This window comes from Pistacia vera, unplaced genomic scaffold (assembly GCF_008641045.1).
Source record: "Pistacia vera cultivar Batoury unplaced genomic scaffold, PisVer_v2 Contig829, whole genome shotgun sequence".
In the NCBI taxonomy this organism is placed as follows: Eukaryota; Viridiplantae; Streptophyta; class Magnoliopsida; order Sapindales; family Anacardiaceae; genus Pistacia; species Pistacia vera.
This window is the reverse complement of record NW_022196700.1, coordinates 168,058-192,466: the sequence shown is the minus strand read 5'-3', so window position 1 is coordinate 192,466 and position 24,409 is coordinate 168,058. Positions and strand designations below refer to the sequence as shown.

The 24,409-nt window shown below is 35.5% G+C and overlaps 1 protein-coding gene across 2 annotated transcripts; it reads left to right on the top strand.

Annotated features, from left to right (window-relative positions):
• The first annotated feature begins 421 nt into the window (after positions 1-421).
• LOC116118001 (tRNA threonylcarbamoyladenosine dehydratase) lies at positions 422-22,268 on the top strand. 2 transcript variants are annotated; one of them, XM_031403987.1, is made up of 11 exons: positions 422-588; positions 698-741; positions 1,214-1,319; positions 2,378-2,525; positions 16,130-16,342; positions 16,992-17,126; positions 18,784-18,918; positions 19,156-19,371; positions 20,381-20,505; positions 21,234-21,291; positions 22,118-22,268. In XM_031403987.1, the coding sequence occupies exons 1-11, from the start codon at positions 497-499 to the stop codon at positions 22,226-22,228; spliced, it is 1,383 nt and encodes a 460-aa protein (XP_031259847.1). In that variant the 5' UTR covers positions 422-496; the 3' UTR covers positions 22,229-22,268. The 2 variants fall into 2 exon arrangements, with proteins under 2 accessions (XP_031259847.1, XP_031259846.1); XM_031403986.1 differs by having other exon boundaries at positions 1,211-1,319.
• The last annotated feature ends 2,141 nt before the right edge of the window (positions 22,269-24,409 follow it).

Here is a 24,409-nt window from a genome sequence, read left to right as displayed (position 1 = left end):
CAAAATAGGAGTAGTATTGTCTAAAAATTTTAATAAGGATGAGTAAACTTGTAACAAAAATATAAAATACATAAGAAAATGATAGTATTCTGATTATCTCTTATACAATCAATAGTAATTATTATTAATTTAAAAAAATTATTGAAATATGATATTACTTAATAACCAAACATGATAATCTAAATAATATAAATCGGTATTGCATAGTAACGAGATAACCCCAACCAAACAAGTGAACAACACCTCCTGGAGGGTTTATTGAAATAACCCTTTAAATTTAATAGTGTTTTTTTATTGAGGGATTTTAACGGAATGGTATTAAAGGTTCCTCTGTACTTATATCATGAAACTTACAGGATTCAGATGTAATTATCTCACAATGCGCACTTGAACTTTTGGAATCTACGGGTTTAAGGTTTTTCTGAAGTAAAATTCAAACAGAACCCGCGCCGGGCTCAATCCAGGTGCGTTCGGGAGGGTAGAAAGAGAAGGGAAAATGGAGGAGAAAGTGAAGTGCTTAGCATTGGTAGGAGCTGGGGCTCTTTTGGGATCCGTTTCAACCGTCTTTCTGTATAAAATTCTTTCAAGGTAAAACTAATTTCTTTATATTTTCATTGCTAAATTGATTGATTATCATGTAGTTTATTAATCTCTTTTATAATTAGAATAGACTGTAAAGTGTGATTTTTGATTGCAGAAATATGGTGCACTCAAGCTCTGAAAAAGCTGTTGAATTGAATGGTAATTTCTTAAGTCTTAAATTATTGCTATTCTTCTTGTTTAACTATACAACGACAAGTGAGATTACTGTTTTTTCTTCCCTCAACTATCCGTTTGGGTATTGTTGTGCAGAATCGTTTTTGGAAAAATTGTTCCATGAAATGAAAAAAAGGAAAAACAAAATATTAAGAAGGTGCCTGATAGGATAATTCGAAAACAATACTTTGAGAACAAAAACAATGATAGTACTTTCGGTGTTTGTGATTTGGAGCAACAGAAGATAATTTTTTGTTTTTGTGTGTTTTTAGAATCATATTTTTGAAGACACTGAAAACATCTAATGCCAGCATTATTATTATTATTATTATTATTTTTATTTAAATATGTTTGTGGATTTCAAAAATATGAAGCTTTTTGTGGATAGGTAATTGATGGCATCTCAAACTCTTAACCTGAATGTTTATTCTATTCTTCTAAAGATAGCTTTTAGCAGGTAAAGAACTTGTATCTAATACACCAATTGACTGTTGCACGATGAAGGGTGGAATGCCGAGTTTAGATCTTCTTAAAGATGAAATAGTTTCTGAACAACTGACCAGGTGCTTTTTATTTCTTTTCTTAATTATGGTTGTCTCTGCCGTTTTGTTAGTGTCAAACCTACTAAAAATGACACTAAAGATGAATTTATTTTAAGTATAAGAATGCAATCAAAACTGCTTTATTAGTTGCTGGAGACATCTCACTTTTAGCCTCTATATCTGGGTTTTGGTACCAACTTTGGTTTTCCATGGAAACGAAATAGTTATTGGATAAGATTAGATAATTTTATTTAATGCTTAATTACCCAGCTATTCTTGATGGGAAACTGGAAGGATATAAATAAGAAGCATGGAGGAAATCTGGTAATAGTGGAGATACGGCAAATTCAAAAGAATTAGGGAAGAAACAGAGAAACTTGTGGAGATAGCCAATATTCATTGAGTGATGCTATGGGTACTAATGGATGAGTACTAATATGTGTACTAACAAAAGCATAGTACCCGTACTATGTGCATAGTATGGGTACTATGCTTTAGTTAGTACACATATTAGTACTCATCCATTAGTACCCAAAGTATTATTGATATTCATTAATCTGTTCATATTTCAAGTCCGAAAAGAAAACAACTAAAACGTTTATATATAGAGGCCATGACCTTATTGTAACAAACTTTAGCAGTAAAATAAAACTAAATAAACTTTAATGGACTTAGCTAAGCAAAATACTTGATGAACTCTATACCATGCCTATAATTTCATACGTCAATTCTTCTAATGATATCAAAAGAAATTGATATGCCACCATTGAATATTCAGGAGTTTAGTTTTAGGTTCTTGTGTGTGTTAGACATTAAAATGTTTGTGTGAACCTAGTTTCACATTTCTTCAATACTGAAGAAATTGGTATGTGAATAAAATCTTTAGAAATTTTTGTCAGAGACCTGAGAAATTTCTGCTTTTATTATTATGTAGTTCATACTTTTGAAAGTTCTCTACGCAGACAAATTTTATGTTGCTTGAATTTGGCTTGAAAGATCCTTTTGAAACTGATGTAATTTTAATTCCAAGCTAGTATTTTTAGCATGATAGTAAGTTGTTATTATTTTTTCAATATTAGGAATATTCAATTCTTTGGCCTTGAGTCTCAACAGAAAGTGACTGGATCATATGTTGTTGTCATTGGTCTTGGAGGGGTTGGGAGTCATGCTGCTTCTATGCTTTTGAGATCAGGAGTGGGCAGGCTCCTCTTGGTGGATTTTGATCAGGTATTTTCTCCGTAAGCTTTTCTTTTTCCAGTTCATTGTGCTGGTAATTTTCTGGTATCCTCCAAGTAGTTGATAACTGAACATAGTATCAGCTTTGACAACCATATTTTCTCGGAGTTTCATCTCACTTGTAGAGGTTGTTAATCCAATGATCCCGTTGCTGATAATATATGTATTTACTGAGGAGTTAACTTTTTAGGTTTGCTGTCACCACTGCTTTCTCATGCATTAAGTTCTCCAGTAAGATTTATAGACATCAGTCATCATAATGTTACATGTTTTTCTTTTGTTTAATGGCCATTCATCCTGTTCTTATCATTTGATGCAAGCTTCAAGCAGCATATTATTGTTATGAAAATGCTTTTATTCTTGTCAGTAACACAAATAATCAGTAGCTCCAGGGGGTGAAGTTGAGTATCCATATAGTGTTTATGCTATGGCATTCAGTTGGTGGCTTTCTGCCCTTCTCCATTGAATCTGTCGAATACTTCTTCACATGGTCAATAGAATTTGATGACTAGTGATGTTTAAATTTTCTTGTCATATTTATTTTTAAGAATCAGAGTTTGAGAAAATTGTCTTGGGTTGCAACTTGCGAATCTGATGTCTGAATAGAGCTACATGTCTTCTTTCTTGTCTTATGCTTCAAATACTTGTAATGCATGACCTTTCAAATTGAAGATATGCGTTATTCCGTTTGTTAGGTTTTATGAGACTGTTGATCCTTCTAGATTTTTCTTTTTTTTTTTTTAAAGGTTCTTGGCTGTTTAACAGCTCAAAGATTTGCCCTTGTATGTAATTGTTGCAATCTGGTCATTGAGTTAAGTGTCATTCTTGTGTGGATGATGGTGTCAGTTATCAGAGTCAAAATGTGATTTGGTTTGATTTGCAATACAGATTGCAGCTTTGATGGTCATGCTGTAGGATTATAAGGCTTCAAAAAGTCAATTAAAGCCTCCAGTTAAAGTAGTGAGTGACGTCAATGAAAATTGATGCCCTTTGAGTGGACATGTTCATACTAGAAGAGATGTGATCTTGACTTTACATTAATTCAATAAAACTTTCAATTCTTAAAACTCTTAAAAAGGTGATTGGAAGCAGCTCAAAAAGGGAAAGAGCTTGATTTTCTCATCTACTTTGTGATTGTGAATAAAAATTTTCATGATCCTTCTGGGGAGTACAATGAGGGAGATGTCTCATATTGGCTTATTGTTTATCTGGAAAAATAATATTGTGCTTTTATATATTATTATTCTATTATATTTTTGGGAATTTTGTGATAATAAAATAGAATAGATATATGGTCCAATTTCTTGGAAAATTGAACTCTCTGACCCTATCTCAAATTATTCGTCAATTGCTTTTTCTTTTCTTAGTTATATGAAAATAACAATATTAATTTAAACCGTTTGGGATGCCAATTTTGGCTATAACTTAATAACTGGAATAACTTTAACTAGCCTGGCAGGCAGATCAAAAAATTTGATAATGGGTGGGGTTATATATTTATGATATTCATATGTTAGATATGGTAGAGAAAAAGAAGAAGAAGAATTAAAGTTTACTGAAGAAATGACATGCTTAAGATGGTGTATAGAGTAACTGTATTTTAGAAAAATTATGCTGCTTTTATCTCATGTGCTTAATACTGTTGAAATGTAAAATAGGAAATAGAATTATTCTTTTTGTAATATAGGAAATAGAATTATTCTCATTGTAATATAGGAAATAGAATTATAATAGGAATAGGAAATAGAATTATAATAGGAATGTAACAATTTACTTCCTAGATTACTTCCTAGATTAGTTTTTTGTTTTTGCTATAACTTCATGTACATCTTATTGAAATACAAGAAAAATATTTCTCCACATGGTATCAGAGCTTGGTATCTGAAATTTCAAAAATTTTCTCCCTTCTCGGATTTTTTTTTTCGGCAATTGTTTCTCTGGCGACTGTTCTCCGGCAACGATCAGAATCTGGTCCAATCACACCGGACTGATTGTCTTCTCCTCGTCGTCCAACCCGAGTGGTTTCGTCGTCGGCCGCCACTGCACGCGCCCTCACGAGCCGATCGTTTTTCCAGCAGCCCTCCTCTGTTCAGTTTTTCCGGCAAGCGTAAGTTTCTGTGTTTCCGTCAGTTTCAAGACTTCAGGATTCTTCAAAAACAGCCTCTCCTTCGAATCTAAGTGGTTTTTCTTTTGTATCTCTTCCTCCCATCACCACTGAGCGATTAATGGGACGCTACTTATTCATCATGGGCTGCCTCTGTCGATATGGTGTATGGGTACAGGTCTGGAGGATCACTTGACCACAAAGCTGTTGATATTACGTCAGTAAGTCTTCCTGGACTAAAAGTGATGCTATGCTGTGTAGTATGTTATGGCAAACTATTGATCCCATTTCACCCTATTTATAAATCTTACCGCTTTGTGTGTTGATATTTGGAGTCAGACTAAACTTCTCTATACACATGACATTCAACGTTTATATCTGTTGTGTCCAACTTAGTTCATCTCAAAACAACAGGATATGAATATGTCGTTTCCTTGGTAAGACGGCTTCCCTTAAGACAGAATTCAATCTGCTGTTACCAGCTGGTAATTTGCGGCAGAAGATTTGGCTCAACGGGACAAGTTCTTTATGGTCCTGACACTTGCAGCTCGTCGTCCGACTTACACCTGTTCGAGATCAAATTCTTTCTGGATTCACCGTGCCTTTCCTTGACGAAGTGTTTGCCAGATTACTTCGGGTTTCCTCCCCTAATACTATACCTTCCCAGGTGACTCTTAGTCCTTGTTTCTCAGTCCAAACTTTTCGAGAACAAGGTGATCGAAGTGGCAGAGGAAATCGGCCCAAGTGTAGTTACTGTCATCGGTGGGGGCATACTAGAGAGAAATGTTTTAAGTTACATGGTCGACTACCCGAGCTGCTAATATTACTCAGGCTGATCACTCTGATCTTCATTCTGAGTCCTCTACAGTGATCTCAGCCCTCCTAACTCTCACAGGTACTGATTATGATGAATACTTACAGGATCAGGCCAGTAAGCAGTTCTCATCCATTGCCTCCGTCGCTCAAACGGGTATTCAGTTGCTGCCTTTCCAGTCTTCCGCTTTAGGACCTTGGGTCCTAGATTAGGTGCCTCGGATCATATTTCTGGTAACCCTCATTTACTTACTCAGATTACAAATACGTATCTTATCTCCTGTTACTTTAGCCAATGGTCTAAAGCCGATGTTCAAGCTATTTGATGTGCAAAACCCCCCTCCTTAGCATTAGACTTTGTGCTTTATATTCCCAAATGTCCATAATCTCGTGTCTGTTAGTAAACTTACCGCTCCTTAATTGCTCTATTCGTTTTGATACTGACTCTGTGTTATACAGGATCGCGACACGGGACGGATGATTGGCACAGGACGTGAGTCACAGGGTCTCTATCATCTCCATATCCCATCTAAGCGTATTGTCTCGAGTCTCTGGATCTCCTTCATAATCGTTTGGGCCTCCTAGTCTTTCCCAACTTCGGAAAATGATCCCAGGTCTATCTAAATCGTCCTTGAGTTGTGAGTGTGTCAGTGGAAAGCATACTCGTATCTTTTCCAAAGCATGTCAATAAAGGGCTGCGTCCCCTTTGAGTTAGTGCATTCAGATGTGTGGGGTCCTTGTCGTGTTAACTACTTGGGATTTAAATATTTTGTTACATTTATGATGACTATTCCCGTTGCACTTGGTTATTCTTATGCGCTCTCGTTCTGAATTATTTTCCATATTTTCATCATTTTGTGCTGAAATAAGACTCAAACATAATACTACCATTCGTATATTACGAAGTGATAATGTCGTGAATTTTCTGATTCCTTACTAAATTCATGACATTCAGGGGATTCTTCATCAGTCTTTTGTGTTTATAGTCCCAACAGAATGGCATTGCTGAGCGTAAAAATAGACACCTCATTGAAACTGCTCGCACTCTTCTTTACATAGCCATGTCCCTTTCCGGTTTTGGGCTGATGCGGTTCTAACGCCTGTTACTAATAAATCGCATGCCTCTTTATTTTACAAGACCGGGTTTCCACACTCCATATTTCCCTGATACTCCATTATTTCTCTTCCCGCGTGTCTTTGGGAGCACGTTTTGTTCACATTTTCCCTCTGGTCAGGATAAACTGTCAGCCAAGTCTCGAAATGTATTTTTTAGGGATTCACGTTTCAGAAGGGCTACAAGTGTATTCTGCCAAACCTTGTTACTTCATCTCTGCTGATGTACGTTCTTTGAGTCTTCTCCATTTTTTCCTCATCCTCCAGTGGAGTCTGATCCGGTGTAGATGTTCTACCTATTCCATACGTTGCTTTCCCACCTTCGTCTGTTTCGATACCTAGCTCCTACTAATACCACTCTTCCTGTCGACAATAGTTTTTGTTCCTTTACAGGTGATCCTGATGTTCCCGCTGCCGTTCCTGAGATCCCTGTCCTGCAGGTCCTGTGCTCGATTCCTCCAATGCCACGGTCCTGTCTCCAGCTGATCAGTTTCCCATTGCTATTCGTAAAGGTATGTGGGTCTACACGCAAACCTCATCCCATCTACAATTTTTTGAGTTCATCAGTTTATGTCCTTCATATTATGCCTTTGTCTCCACCCTTCTTCTGTTTCTGTTCCTTGAAAGTTCATGAGGCACTTTCTCACCCGGGTGGCGTCAGACAATGGTTGAAGAAATGTCTGCTTTGCATCATAATCATACTTGGGAGTTAATTCCTTACCTCGGGCCATTGATTGTTGGTTGTCGATGGATTTACACTATAAAGGTTGGTCCAGATGGTAAGGTTGATCGGCTGAAAGCCCGTTTTTGTGGCCAAGGGATACACTCAGATCTATGGGACAGATTATTTGGCACTTTTTCTCCTGTTGCTAAGATGTCTTCTGTCCGGTTGTTCTTTTGTATGGCTGCCATTCAAAACTGGCCTATGCATCAATTGGATATAAGAATGCTTTTCTCATGGTGAACTTCAGGAAGATATTTATATGGAGCAACCTCCTGGTTTGTTGCCAGGGGGAGTTGGTTTGGTATGTAAACGTCGGTTCTCTATATGGTCTAAAACAGTCTCCTCGTGCTTGGTTGGATGATTTAGCACAGTTATCCAAGAGTTTGATATGATCGATGTGAGTCTGATCACTCTGTTTTCTATAGACATACATCATCAGGCAGTGTATCTATTTGGTTGTCTATGTCGATGATATTGTATACAGGAAGTGATCAAGATGGCCTTGGACAGTGAAGCAACACTTGTTCAAACACTTTCAGACGAAAGACTTAGGGCTAATCAGATATTCTTGGCATAGAAGTCGTCAGTTTAAATCTGGTATTGTTATTTCTCAGAGGAAGTATGTACTGGATATTCTAGAGGAAATAGGGATGTCAGATTGCAGACCATAGACTCTCCTATGGATCCTAATTAAAATTTTACCTGGACAGGGGGAGCCTCTTACGATCCTGGAAGGTATCGAAGACTTGTTGGAAAACTTAACTATCTACTATCACACGACCGGATATTTCCTTTTCTGTCAGCGTTGTGAGTCAGTTCCTTCAAAACTCCGTGTGATAGTCATTGGGATGCAGTTGTTCCGGATTTTAAGGTTATCAAGGGAGCACCAGGTAGAGGCTTACTGTATGAAAATAAGGGCCATTCGCATATTGTCGGATATTCAGATGCTGATTGGGCAGGTTCTCCATCTGATAGACGTTTTACCTCAGGATTTTGTGTATTGTTGGAGAAAACCTAGTTTCATGGAAAAGTAAGAAAACAAGCGGTTGTTGCAAGATCAAGTGCTGAAGCAGAGTATCGTGCAATGGCCTTAGCCACTTGTGAGCTGGTTGGTTAAACAAATAATTCAAGAGTTGAGATTTGTCGAAGTATCACAAATGAAGTTACTTTGTGATAATCAGGCTGCCCTTCATATGCTTCAAATCCAGTGTTTCATGAGGGACTAAACCATAGAAATTGATTGTCACTTTGTTCGAGAGGAAAGTTCTATCAGGGTGTATTGCAACTATTGTTAGTTTCCAACGACCAGTTAGCAGACACCTCACTAAATCTCTCAAAGGTTCTCGTGTGACTTTTTGTAACAAGCTTGGTGCATATGATTTATAGCTCCAGCTTGAGGGGGAGTGTTGAAATGTAAAATAGAAATAGAATCCTTGTATATAGGATAGAATTATTTCTTCTCATTGTAATAATGAAATAGAATTATAATAGGAATAGGAAATAGAATTATAATAGGAATGTAACAATTTACTTCCTAGATTACTTCCTAGATTAGTTTTTTGTTTTTGCTATAAATTCATTGACATTCATTATGAAATACAAGAAAAATATTCTACAAATACTAAGGAAGAAAAAAGAATTAGAGTTTATGTGGAAGTAACATGTTAAGATGGTGTAAAGGTAACTGTATTTTAGAGAATTATACTTGTTTTTATCGTCTTAATATTAATTTACATTCTGGTAATTTAGTTGTATATTTTTCATCAGAAGTAGGTTTTTAGTATATAATTGGGGTTTACCCTTTGAAGATCTCTCTTTGCAGTTTAATTAAATTCTAAAAAATTTTGTTGTAGATTGTTGTAGATAATCATGCAAAATCTTACAGAATTGCATGATTAGTGAATAAATCTATAATAGGATATTAGGATTGTAATCAGGACATAATAGGAACAAAATCTGTAAAATAGGAAGTTAGTTTTTATCCAGATTAGATTATTTATTTCCTAGATTAGTTCTTTATTTTTTCTATATATTGATGTAATTTGCCAATGCAATACATAAGAAATTACAATAAGTTCTCTGTTTGTAACATGGTATCAGAGCAATACAAGCAATTCTAGGTTGTGTTTTTTTTTTCAGTTTGTTTTTTTTTCTTTTTGCCCAAGTGAGCATTTTTCGTGAGTCACCTGGAGAGTGGCCATTTTTTCTCAGCGACTGCTATGAAGTTCCTCAGTTTCTCAGCCAGGTCAGAACAGTTTTGTTGATTTCTGTTGATATCAGTTTTGTTCTGTTGATATAGAGTTCGTTTGTTGAAGAGTTTTGTTGGCTATTTCGTTTCTTACATGACTGATAAGTCTATAATTGATATGGTTCCTGTAAGTCAAAAATTACGGAGCATAAGTTTAATGGGTCTGATAAAATTTTGATTGGAGTAAGACAATCGTCTTTATCTGCGAAGCATTGGGTAAAAATGATCATCTCACCAAAGATTCATTGAAGACGATTCAAAACAAACTGGTTGAGAGAGGATGCCCGGTTGTTCTTGCAAATACGGAACTCCATCAACAGTGAGGTACTTGGTTTAATTAATCATTGTGAATATGTGAAGGAATTGATGGACTATCTAGATTTTTTGTATTCTGGGAAATGGAATGTTCTCGTATTTTGATGTATGCAAAGCTTTTTATCGAGCTGAGAAACAAGATAGTCTCTTACGGCCTATTTTATGGATTTTAAAAAGACATATGAAGAACTTAACATTCTTCTACCGGTGAGTGCTGATGTGAAAGTTCAACAAGCTCAACGAGAGAAAATGGCGATTATGAGTTTCCTAGCTGGACTCCCTTCTGAGTATGAATCTGCTAAATCTCAGGTTCTTGCTAGTTTGAGATCACCTCCCTCCAAGACATATTTACTACGGTTTTCGTACAGAAAGCACTCCATCTGTTCAATCAAGTAGTGTTCTTGTAAGTCAGAATCATGACACTGGGCGTTCTATAACAGGAGCAATAATAGAGGAGGGGGTTCGAATTATCGTGAGAATCGGAGTCAGGAGTCAGGAGGGTGTGTGCTACTATTGTCATGAACCCGGTCATACAAAGCGCACGTGTAGAAAGTTGCAAAATAGACCCAGAAACCTCAGTCAGCTCATGTTCCGCTACTGATACTTCTGAGAAGAGGTTATGATTTCAGCTTATGGGTTTGCCAAGTTTTCTCAGTATCAAGAATCATTGAAGTCCTCATCTACTTCCATCACTGCTCTCGCGAGTCAGGTAAACCAAACACATGTCTTATTTCTACTCCAAATGGGTCATTGATTCTGGTGCCACAGATCATATGACAGGTAATCCTAGTCTCTTTTCATCATATCAGTCACATAATTCCTGTCTAATGTTACTTTAGCTGAGGGTCAACTTCTTGTGTTCTTGGGTCTAGGTCTGTTACCCCTACTCGTTAATTTCCCTATCCTCTGTATTGAGTCTACCACAGTTCGCTTTAATTTAATTTCTGTGAGTAAACTCACTCGCGCTCTTAAATGTTGCATCTCATTTTTCCTGATCATTGCCGTTTCAGGATCTTACGACGAGGCAGATTATTGGTAAAGGACATGAATCTGGAGGGCTTTACACTTGACACACAGGTGCCCAGAACCAGTGCATGTTCCAGTATCGACCCCTTTGAGGAGCATTGTCGTAGGACATCCTTCTTTGCCATTGTTAAAGAAACTATGTCCTCAGTTTAATAAATTATCTTCGTTAGATTGTGAGTCATGTCAATTTGCCACACCCACCGTCTTTCTTCAAGTCCAGAGTCATAAAAGGCTAGTGCCTTTTGAATTAGTTCATTCAGATGTTTGGGGTCCGTGTCTATTGTGTCTAAAACCTGGATTTAAATATTTTGTTACCTTTGTTGATGACAACTCTGTGTAACTTGGCTTTATTTAATGAGATCGTTCTGAGTTGTTTTCTCATTTTTGTGCCTTTGTGCTGAAGTTAAAACTCAATTAATGCTTTTGTCCAGACATTAAGAAACGATAATGCCAAAGAGTATTTCTCGAGTTCTTTTCAGTCTTATATGCGCCAGCATGACATTCTTATCAATCCTCTTGTGTTGACACACATCCCAAAATGGAGTAGCCGAGAGGAAAAAGGCACCTTCTTGAAAACGCTCGAGCCATTATTTCAAATGCAAGTTCCTAAACAGTTTTGGGCCGATGCAGTTTCCACGACCTGTTTTCTAATTAACCGCATGCCTTCCTCTATTTTGAATGGTTCCACTCTTACAGTGTTCTCTTCCCGTAATCTTTGTTTCTATTGCCCCAAAGATATTTGGTAGTACTTGTTTTGTTGTGATGTTCGACCCCAAGTAACCAAGTTAGATCCCAAATCTCTTAAATTGGTTTTCTAGGTTACCTCTGTCTTCAGAAGGGATATCGATGTTATTGTCCTGGTCTTATAGATATCAGGTGTCACCTGATGTTACTTTCTAGAAAACACCCCTTTTTTTTCCCACTTCGTTCTACCTATACAGCAGGGGGAGGACGATGACTTACTAATCTATACTGTCACGTTCACACCTGAGTCTTCCCACATACGTTCCTCCTCCGGCACCACACTTGTTCGTCACTACCTCCAATTCGATTGTCTATTCTCGTCGACAGGAACCTCTTGTACCAGTCCTTTTGTCGTTAGACCCAGTCCCAGTGATCCGGCTCCTGTGTTCCTGTCAAGAAGACACTCAGACTTCATGTCTACCCAAGACTCTTCGTCGTTGGATCCAACCTTGAGTGATCTTGATCTTCCTTGCTTCGGAAAGGTAAACGTCAGTGTACTTATCCTATATCTTCATTTGTTCTTATGATCACCTATCATCTTCTTCTGTTCTTTTGTGGCATCACTAGACTCTGTCCCCTTCCTGCAACTGTCCATGAAGCCTTATCTCATTCTGGTTGGCGTGATGCTATAATAGAAGAGATGACTGCTTTAGATGTTAATGGTACTTGGAATGGGGTACCTACTGGAAAGAAGCCTATTGGATGCAATGGGTGTGTGGTTAAAGGAAATCCTGATGGGTCAGTGGCCGGCTAAAGCTCGTCTTGTAGCTAAAGGCTATGCTCAAACTTATGGAGTGGATTATTCTGACACTTTTTTCCCTGTGGCTAAATTGACTTCTGTTCGCTTATTTATCTCTATGGCGGCTACTCATTCTGGCCATATACATCAGTTAGACATAAAAAATGCTTTTTTACATGGTGACTTTCAGGAAGAAGTCTATTGGAGCAAACACTGGATTTGTTGCTCAGGGGGAGTATGGGAAAGTTTGTCACTTCGCAAATCGTTGTATGGTTTGAAACAGAGTCCACGTGCTGGTTTTGAAAAGTTCGTGAGGTAGTTGCAAAGTTGGAATGACAAAGAGCAAGTCTGATCACTCAGTCTTTTACAAACAATCGGCAGTTGGCATTATTCTTTGTTGTATATGTTGACGACATTATCATATTGGAGTGACACTACAGGGATTGCATTACTTAAGTCATTTCTTCACACTCAGTTTCTACAAAAGATTTAGGAGTGTTGAAGTATTTCTTAGGGTTGAGGTAACAAGGAGCAAGAAAGGCATCTTCTCTCTCAGAGGAAATAGTACTTGACTTATAACTGAGACAGGAAAATTGAGTGCTAAGCCATGTAGTACGCCAATGTTTCCTAATTTGCAACTTACCAAAGATGGTGAACTATTTGAAGATCCTGAGAGGTATAGAAGACTGGTTGGAAAGTTGAACTATCTAACAGTCACTCGTCCTGATATTCGTACTCGTTAGTGTAGTAAGTCAATTCATGTCTTTCCTACTGTTGATCATTGGGCAGCGTTAGAACATTTCTGTGTTATCTAAAAGGAGCTCCAGGACGTGGTATTTTGTACGGAAATCATGGACACTAATAATATTGAGTGCTTCTCTGATGCAAATTGGACGGGTTCCAGATAGATAGGAGATCCACTACGGCTACTGTGTTTTTATTGGTGGAAATTTGGTCTCATGGAAAAGTAAGAAGCAAACTGTTGTGTCCCGATCTAGTGCAGAATCGGAATATAGGGCTATGTCCAGTCTGTGTGTGAAGTAATAGGGATATATCAGTTTTTGACTGAAGTTGGTCTTATGGCCTCTTTGCCAGCAAAATTGTGGTGTGATAACCAAGCCGCTCTGCATATGCTTCTAATCCCGTATTTCATGAACGAATTAAGCACATTGAAATTGACTGTCATTTCATTCGTGAGAAAATACAGCAAGGTTTAATTTCTACAGGATATGTGAAGACTGGAGAGCAACTAGGAGATGTTTTCACTAAAGCTTTGAAGGGTTCGAATTGATTATATTTGTAACAGCTGGGCATAATTAACATCTATGCTCCATCTGAGGGGGAGTGTTGTAGATGTTGTAGTAATTATGCAAAATTTTACAGATATTGCATGATTAAGTGAATAAATCTATAATAGGATATTAGGATTGTAATCAGTACATAATAGGAACAAATCTGTAAAATAGGAAGTTAGATTTTTTATTTCCGATTAGATTATTTATTTCCTAGATTAGTTCTTTATTTTTCTATATATTGATGTATAATTTGTCAATGCAATACATAAGAAAATTACAATCAGTTCTCTGCTTGTAACAAATTTAAACAAATGAATTTAGACAGTAGAAGTGAAATGCTTAAGATGGGTGTAGAGACTAACAGCATTTTAGTAAAATTATGCTTCTTTTATTCTTCTCGCATACAATTTATATTTGGGTGATTTAGTTGTATAATTTTTCTTTAAGTGAGTTTTTTGGAGTATTATTGGGGGTTACCCTTTGATAATCACTTTTTGCAGTTCAATTATATCTGAAATTTAGACATAAATGAAGTTGGGCATATAATACTGTATGCTTTTATGAAAATGAAGCCGATATATGTACTATGAAGGTTGTCAATACTCTTTGACATGCCAACAAAGGTAATTTAATGCATTTGAGTGCTTTTAGTATGGCATTACTGATATTGGATCGCTCTATCATATGAGTTTTTTCATCATCTAGGAGTAGTTGTTTATTTGGATACTGTATGTTACAAGTTAATGAAAAATTTTAACTTTTCCAAGAGGAATCTGCGTCGGACACCTTGTCATCCCGACTTTGTTTCAAGGGTCCATGTAACTTGGTTTTCTATATGTATTGTATCTGGTCTCTTATTTTTCGAGCTTATGTAATTATGTACCATTAGAATTTGGTACATACACTTGTTTTACTCTTTATGGTTTTGGTACAAATGTCTTTTCAATTTAATATATTAAATTTTTTATTTTGAGTTGAAGTATGAAATAACAAAATAAAGAGAAGATAGCAGAAGAAATTTAAGAAAAGCTCTCCTATACTTATAAGAAATTGTAATTATTTGGTAGATAAATGTGTTTTTACTCTTTATGGTTTTAGTACAAATGACTTTTTGATATATTATTTCTTTTATTTGAGTTGAAGTATGAAATAATAAAATAAAGAGAAAATAGGCAGAAGAAATTATAAGAAAAACTTTCCTTTCACCAACCCTCCTACTCTAATTTAAAGGCAGATATTACAAGCCCTAATAGACGCACTAATAGTCATTAAATATATGAGTTCCTTATAATCCAATAGGCCCAAACCAACATAAAATAAAAAAAAATAAAAAAAAAGGACTTTTAACAATTTGCTTTAGCCTTTTGGAATTTTATCTTTCAATCGTGCTAGTAATAATATTTGGAAGGTATTGGTAGCAGTGATATTTTAGGGTGCGTTTGGTTCCCTATTTCTATTCATATTCCCAATCCTATTCCCCAAATATTGTTTGGCACATTATTCCAGAAATATTACTATATTTGTTTAATTGCTGTAGACCCCTTAATTTTATTAATTTCATTAAATACCCCCAGAAAAAAAGTTTAAAAATTAGCAAAAACACCCCCATCCACCCATTCTTGACAGATTCTGGCAACCACCACTGGTGGTTGTCGGAATTTGGCACAACGGCTTACATCTCAATCGGAACTGATTAATAATTCACTGATCTGACGGCCAAATCTTGGCCATCATTGACCAACAACGACTGCCAACGATGGGCTTTTGCGGATGTCGACGGCCACATCTGGCATCTTGCCGAAAAAGGCCAGATCTATGCGTTACGACACAGATACGACTGGTCTGTGTTGTAACATAATTTTTCGGTCAGATTCCGACGGTGGTGGCCGGAATCTGGCACTGCAGGTGGTGGGAGGTGTTTTTGTCATTTTACAAAATTTTTATGTATTGGGGTGTTAATTAACTTAGCAAACCTAGGGAGGTTTTTTAGAAATTTTTAAATTTTACCTCGTAATACTCCCCTATCCAACTACCCAATATTATTCCCAAAATCCTATCCAAAATAATAAACCAAACACACCCTTAATTTCCGTTCTCTCTCTCTCTCTCTCTCTCTCTCTCTCTCTCTCCCTCTCTCTCTCTCTCTATATATATATATATATATATATATTTGCCAAGCATCGAAAGAATAGGACTAAGGCGTTGCAAAAAATGGATAAGTTTAAAGTACTCTTTTATTTTTATNTGGAAGGTATTGGTAGCATTGATATTTTAATTTCCGTTCTCTCTCTCTCTCTCTCTCTCTATATATATATATATATATTTGCCAAGCATCGAAAGAATAGGACTAAGGCGTTGCAAAAAATGGATAAGTTTAAAGTACTCTTTTATTTTTATTTTCAGAAGTTAATAGCTTTAGAATTTTATTTTTTTTATTTGCAATAGTTATGTATAATTTTTTATCATGTGAGAAGGTATCAGTTTCATCATTAAATCGACATGCTGTTGCAACCCGAGTGGACGTTGGTACTCCAAAAGCCCAGTGCCTCAAAAAGTATTTCTCATTGATCTTCCCAGAATGCCATGTAGAGGCAAAAGTGCTACTATATGATGCATCATCCGAAGAAGAAATTCTTTCAGGCCACCCTGATTTTGTTCTGGATTGCATTGATAACATTGATACAAAGGTACCTTTTCTTGCTTATGAGTATGGTTCACTTGGAAACTAACTTTGATTAGCAGTGAAATTATTTCTTTAATATGGGGAAAAGTCAATACTAGTTATCTACTGTACTTTTTATATATGAATTACATTTGAAGATTGTGATATAGGGTAAAAGAAAATCCTTAAATATGCTTATTTAGCATCTTATACATGACTAGATAAGGCCACATGATCATCTAAAGTTGCCATACTTAATGAGTTTTGTCTTGTTATGATTTAGATACTATCTTTTGGCCTTTCATACATATTTAAGTTTTTTAAATTATGGTTTTTAAACATTGTACCTGAGCTTATTCAATTTAGAAGTCTTTTGTTGGAATCTGGAAAAACCTTCCGTTTTATTAATTAAACTATGTCATAGTGTTTGATGGGTTTGTCTTTCTATTTTTTGGGCAAGCTTGTTGAATAAATTAGGCCACACTTTGAATGGCACGTAAGGTATAAGCTTAAACTTCTGAAATTATAGTTTTTCAACAAGGCTAAAATAAAAAGTATTGACAGGGCAATAGTATTTCATTTCAGGCACTCCATAGTCCTTTTAAATATCGTTTTTATATATGATTTTGATATTGGATAGATGATATAACATACTCAATTTTCATATATCATAGGTGGCACTTCTTGCTGCATGTGTACGTAGGGGTTTGAAGGTTCTATCTGCAACAGGAGCTGGTGCTAGAGCTGACCCAACAAGAATTCGCGTGGCTGATTTGAAAGAGTCAACAAATGATCCACTATCTCGATCTGTAATGCTTCTGGCTTTTTTTAATGCTGTCTCTTCAACTGCTAACTGATTTATAAATGCCTATCTTCTTTATCATCTGTTAAGTAGAGCTGCGTTGCATAGACAATTCATTTTATGAATAGTGGATGCTAATTCTTATATATTTGGCTCTCAAATGTAAGTATTTTGTGTTTCAGATGGGAAAAAATCAGTAACGCCCACCTCCTCTGGAATTTTAGAAAGTGCTGGGCGAATGAATAGTATATGTTATTTTAAACCAAGTTACACCCTAGATGACTATAATGCCGTCCAATTCATCATTAACTGCTGACCCTGGAATCAGTAAAGGATTATTATACCCCTGATCTGTTCTTATTCAATATTTAGAATTTTTAGAATTTTTCCTTAAACTCCTTAAGATTTGCCTTAAATACAATTTAAACTCTAGTTTTTTATAATTAATAATAATTAATGAAATATAAAAAAATAATACCCAAAGCCCACCCAAAAATACGCACCAACTTCGCACCCTCCCCTCTAAACACTCTTTTTGTTTGCTGCATTTTCCCCCTAAAATGCTGTACAGGACCAAGGAGAATAGCCTTTTCTGATTAAACATTTCTTTAAGAGTTCTTGAATTTCCTTATGCATAGCTCCAATTGTCCATCATTCATTTGGACTGGCCTTGCCTTCTTAGATACTTGTCTTTCAGTAGACTCCTCATAGGGAAGCTCCACCGCCTGCATTTTTTTTCCTATTCTAGAATGTTTTTGAGATCTCAAAACACACTTCCTTTTTTATTATTTCTTGAACGTTTTTGATTTTTTCTATAATTTCCTGATTGACTTTGTGTAAATGAAAGAGAAATCTTTTTTTTTTTTTTTATTTATTTATTTTCAGTTTGCTTCTTTAGGCATTTAATTTCTTGCTTTTTTGGCTCTTCTAGAAAATCAATGGGAATTTTGTGTCCGCGATTTTGGATTCTTAACCTGTCTCATCTATCTGATTAAGATACAACATGTTCAGAAGAGGGGATCCCAAAATAACTTGGGTGAGATTTTTTACTGATATCAATGGAGTTTCTAGATGGTCCCTTGAGAACAGACCATTGCCCCCTGAAAGCTTATAGTCTGCTAAAAGCTTACTACCATCTGCTCTGTTTAAAATTTGAGTTGTTTTTGAATTGTATTTCAGAAATCTGCTCCTGAATTAACTAATGCCACTGCTTCCAGAGATCCTCTGCTACATGGGTTGACCTGTTGGATGACTTAATACTATGTTGGAAGGCATGGTTTAAATTTTTGGGTCTAATGATTTTTAACAACTTCAAGCTCTGGATATTAAGCCTGTATCTGCTACTGCAATTCAGCGTTGCCACTATTTAAATCTTACAGTTTTATGCATCAGTTGCCTATGTGTCGATCACTTCGAATGTTGTCTATGAAAAGGAAAAAAAAGTAGAAAAACCTTGGAGGTGAATCATAAATACATGAGTCATAGTTTCTGACTGATAAATGCATGTATCTTGGAAATAATTTTGTCTTATGTTGGTGCACAGTTTTAATGATGGTGTATTTTATTTTCCATTTGTTTAAGTTATTGTAGCAAGTAAATATGCAGTAGTAGTTATTCCTCCTTGTGTTAATATTAGGGTCCTCATGGTATTTGCTTTTTTTCAGGTAAGGCACCGTTTGAAGAAAGATTATGGCATCGAAGGTGGTATTCCTGTTGTTTTTTCCTTGGAGAAACCTAAGGTAAAGCTGCTTCCGTTTAAGGGGCCAAGTGGAGCTGAGGAAAATCCTTTAGATTATCAAGTAAGGGTTTTATACTATTAGTTTGAATTAGTTGTTAACTTTTTTTTTATAATAATATGGATTGTTTAACCTTCTGATAATGGAGCTGATGTATCTAATATATTAAGGATGAATGATCAAAATCTTCTTGTTGCTTTGCATCAATTTCGAGTTATCTTAATCTTAGCTTGCAATTACCAGATTTTAACATAAATTCTCTTTGTGATTTAACATTTAAACCTCTTACTGCATTATCAGATGGTACCTGGGTTCAGGGTTCGCATCATACCTGTTCTAGGTAGCATCCCTGCAATTTTTGGACAGGTCATGGCCTCCTATGTTGTGACACAGCTTTCTGGGTTGAACGTTCAAACAGAGCCCATAGTAAACTTAGATAGTGACCATTATCAGGTGCTTCACCAACGCCTTATTGAGCATGAGGAATCATTGTATGGCACAGCCGCGGAAGTCCAGGTTAGAAAATTTTCTTTTAATCTATCTTTACTGAAAGATGTACTTCTGATATTAGTTTTATGTTTATTGTTTGAGCCAAATGTTTAGCACTTTGAGTTTCTTTTAAGAGCTTTTTTAACCAAATATGATAAGTTGATTTGTTCATTTATGCTTTGCATGTACTGGTTTACTGGGCATTTGGTGGATTTTAATAATCTTCTTCATGAGAAAGGCTGCACTTGTTCTCAGGATGAACATTAAAATTGAAAGCTCTAGAATTGAGAGCAGAAATTGAAAAAGTTTTTCCTTTATATGAATGGGAAAGTCTTGCTACCATGTGCTATCTTATGAAACTTGTAATTAGAAGATTTGAGAAGTTTATGTCACTTTCTTATATATATATATATATATAGGTAACTGACAAGCCTGGATTGTTGCAACCCTTACTTTTATCATCCCAGGAGAACCATTTAGTTTCTTGAGATGCTCAATGGAATTTAAACATCAGATCCCTCAATGTAAATACTATTAGTGTCCATTGACTCTGGAATTGGTGATTGTGGTTTTGTATGCCAGAAGACTTATAAAAGTTTTTTGACGGGTCATATTACTCTTATTTTCAAACTGAAAGCATTCAGCAAATTTTTCGTAATAACTGACCATATTATTTTTCTAGTTTATACCTAATTGCTTTGCTTTGAATGGGTGATCTCATTGCAGTATAGTGTGACTTTACACAGTTTTCTTGCACTTGTTAATTACTATAGCAGTTAACAGGTTAAGTATTCTTATATTGTTCTTCTTTGGATAGTGTGATTGTTTGATGTTTCCATTTGTAATTAATTTATGTGTTGCTATATGTTTAATTTGTTAGGGAAGAGAAGAATTTTCAGTATGCTGATATGTTAAATTCATTTGTGTTATACCAGAGCTTTTAGCTTTTGGCTCATTGATGGTTCATATTTTCTCAAATTACTGTCCTAGCTTTCTGATATAACATGCTTTCTGTTACTCCTACCATCTGTTACAGGTAGATCTTGAGGAAGTTATGTATGTTGCAAAGGAGCTGTGGCATGGACGAAGTGCAAGGGAGCAGTCTGCAAAAGATGTAGGGCGTGGAATGTGGCGATCAGTTAATGAGTTAATGCTTGTGAGGTGTGGTTTGTGTATACTGAATTTAGCATTGTTTTCCTTGGGCAAAAACTCATAATTAACAATATCTGTTGCTGACGTTTTAGTACTGTAGTTTAATATGTTTGATCTTCTCTTTTTTAACGAAGGACAGATGTATAGTTTAAAAGTGTGCATTATGTGTAATGTTTTATAAGAAGGAACGTCCTTTCCTTGTTGATCTCTGTTTACATGGAATAACCTAATTTAGTTGGTTGTTAGACTGTGAAATACAGTATCAAGCACCAAATAAAACATTTTTTTATATTTGTTTTTATGATAAATTGTTACTGAAATTTTATTCTTTTGCATAACTGAGCTTGGATAGTTGCATCTGTCCTTTTGCTGTTTGGTATTTTCCAGGGTTTTATCTGTTACATCATTGCTGATCATTCCATTCATCGATAGCTCGAGCAACAAGTTCCTTGTGTTGCTTGAATTTGACTTAAACAGCAGCTTTTACTCATCATTTTGCTTTATTAAAAGTTTAAGCAATATTTTGCTGTGGCATTACTGCAGATCTATGCATTTCAGAATTCGATTAGACTTGTATTAATCTATGACGTCATTTGACAAGTTTTGTGATTACTATGGCTATATGTAACAGTTAGTCACACAATTATTTGTACCTGTTATTGGATTATAGTTGTCTTCTTAAATTGTATAGTTGATTCATTCTCATTTTTGTGCTGTTATCCATCATTGCTTTTCAGGTGGGACAGAATGAAGCCAGCATGCGTATCAAACTTGATTCTTTTGAAATTTAAAGAGGTATATTTGTCGGATTTAATTATTTAACAAACAAATGGAGCTTCAAGCACTACAAAGCAATAATAAAATTATAAAAGACATCATTAACTTGTTCTTTTAAATTTTTCCAAAAGCCTTTTAATTAATGCATCCGAATCAATTTTAGTATCAGATGTTTGATTCTACGTTTGTCACTAATGTTTAACTGAATTGCCATAATACTGTCCTTGTAGTGCCAAAATTATTTTTGAAGGCTGCTAAAATCCCTAGTGGGAAGGAGGTAAAAGCAATCAAAATGTTTGACTGATACTAGCATATGCCCATATAGGAGTGGATTTATTATTTTTGGAGACTTTCTTAAAAATCCATTGCTACATAACCATTCAAACTTTTTTCTATAGCCATAGCTTCATGGTTTTTTTGTCATTTTTGTTCGTTCCATTCTCTCATTTAGCAAGTATTCCTGCATAAGAAAAATTGTTGATGCTGTGTTTAAGTTTTTGGAAGAGCTTGGCCTATCTTTTTTCTGTATAACCAATGTCAAGGAGACCCAGTGTATACACAATTATGCATAAATCATCTAGTCTTTTATTTTTGGTCATTTATTGGAATCTCTGAATTGCATTTCAATTTGGAGAGCAAGGGAATAATATAGTTGATGGAAGAGATTTATCTTTATTATTGACTTGCCAAAACCCTAATGCAGTTTGTTATAGCTATGATTAGAGTGTCATCCAATTAGGTGTCAGGTGAACTACTGGATGAAATCATTTCATGCTGTTGAAGATCTGATTGCATTTCTTTTTCGTTTTAATTACAAATAACATTTTTTCATCATTCTTTATAGGCAGATGAACATGAATCAAGGACTCTTGACGATATCAAGGAAAAGGAACCTGAATTTTTTAAGAGGGTGACATCTTTGCTGAAGCGAGCTGAACTGGACTTTGGCTTGTAATTGTTGTGGACTTTGTATGCACACAGATTCTTTATGACAGGTCTGTTTCTCACTCCCTTTCTTTGATGTCGTTTGGTTGAACTTTGTCAAATCACTAAACTCGTGCGTGGTACCAGAAAATATAATCCGTCTAGTTGGTTTTCCCTTTTTTTTTTCTTTGTGTGCGTGTTTGAGTTAGTATTTGTTATTCTATTGAGTCTCTTCGACGTGTACATTATCCATAATGGATAGTCAAAAGCTTTAACTACTTAATGGTTACTTCGTACATATTTAATTAAGTCTGAAGCATTTCTTGCTGCAGAAAATATGATTACATATTTCTTCAAGCTAATATAGCATGCTTTTTGTCCTTTAGAAAAATGAATCAGACTTTAGTAACCTCACAATTATGAGGAAAAGAACCAGAAATCTTTTCGAGGGGTATTCGTGATGATGTGAGCCGAGCTGGATTTTGATAATTATCACGGAATGGACCTGCGTTCACACTTAAGAAGAGTGTCAGGCTTGTACACGCTTTTGCTGCGATGTTCTATAGTGAAGATATTCTTGTCTGTAGCTGCGTTTTTTGGACCCTTGTATATCTGGCAATTGGCCCAGAAAAATAATGGATTCAATGTAATGCCTTCGGCTTTCTTTATCATCCCAACCACCTTTCGGTGAATTTTGACAAAAGCAGGGATGCTATTGTGAAACCCACAGATACCTTGGAAGGTGTTGCTGTGCAGAGATTTTATGTATGGTAGAAATATAGAAGTTTTCAGTTTATAATTATGGTAGATTCCAACAAATATATATAGAGTAATACTAACCTTACAAATAGGCATACAAAAAGACAAATCCAACCCTTTAAGAGAGAGAGAAAGAGATAATCATGAATTTCAAGGGTTGGATTTATCTCTTTGTATGGCTAGTATTACTCGTGTGTATATATATATATATTTTTTTTTTGTTTTGTTTTGTTTGTGGGAATAGAGTATCCAATTGCTCCAGTAACATCTCTTTCATCACTCTGATAACATGGCTGGGATAAGTTCAACATTTATCAAATATGTTTGTTGTTTCAAATGGTGACAAATTTTGCCTGGCCTTAGCCTAGTTGTGTATATTGAAGAAAAAGTGTTTCTGCTAGATGAGAAGAACTTCTCCACATTGAGGCAACCAAACTTGGAGGACGTGCAGATTCTAATGTAATTATATAATTGGTTGAGTGTAGATATGTCTCGTTTACATAAGGAAATTCCCGGGTAAGGTGTAATGAATAAACTTTTGAGCTATTTTGGATGTAGGATTCTTGCTAGGCAAGTAGGAGAATTGTTTAATTAACAAATATAGGAGTGGAAGATGCCAATCATATAAAAAATAAGAAAGTTGAGTGGTGGAGGACCAATTGTTGAATAAAGTCGATCGGCGTCTGGGGAAGTGCGTTCAGCGGCGGAACTCTTAAGCTGTCTCCAATTAACCATCTGAAACAGTTAAATAAACCATTCAAATATAATATAACGTAAATTTCCTTAACAAAATGAATTCTTTAGTAAGTCGATATAAATTAATGTCATTAACTCTGATTTGAAACTAATATCTCTATTTTTCCTATTATTTGAGTTTATTTTATTTCAAATAAAAAATTTGAGTTGCCATCATTAATTTGAGAAATATAATCTTGCGAATCATTCACTTGCTTTTTGTAAGGGGCAAATTAAATAAGACAAAGCTAAAGGTGGTGTGGATTGGAATTGAATGTCAAAATTGTATTGGTTTAAAGTGTATATATGACTCCTTGCATGCCAGCTTGATTCTTATTATATTATATCAATGGCCTAACTCCTACATGGTAGGCATCACATGAGGCTACCTATAGTTATTCAATATTAACTACTTATAAGTGCCTATACTTTATACTTTAATAATCAAATATATTCATCATCATCCTCCTCCACTTAGTTTTATTCTTATAATATGTATGATTTATATTTTAATTAAATTAATTAACTATACCATTGGTGCTTCTTTATTATGTGTACAATAACCAACATTTTCAGGTATTAGGGCACTAAGAGTGAAGACAATTTTTTTATTGGAGCTCCCAATTATGTGGTTTCATTGTCACCAATGAAATGATACATGTCACTGCCCATGAAAATGCTGCCAAATAGGATATTGACTCTTCATCGAGAGCTTTAA

Excerpts from the sequence above, each read along its gene's own strand:
- LOC116118001 (XM_031403986.1), top strand. The coding sequence starts at position 497 with ATGGAGGAGAAAGTGAAGTGCTTAGCATTGGTAGGAGCTGGGGCTCTT. Across the intron at positions 17,127-18,783 it reads ATGATCCACTATCTCGATCT|GTAAGGCACCGTTTGAAGAA; the intron begins GTAATGCTTCTG and ends GCTTTTTTTCAG. Across the intron at positions 19,372-20,380 it reads GCACAGCCGCGGAAGTCCAG|GTAGATCTTGAGGAAGTTAT; the intron begins GTTAGAAAATTT and ends CATCTGTTACAG.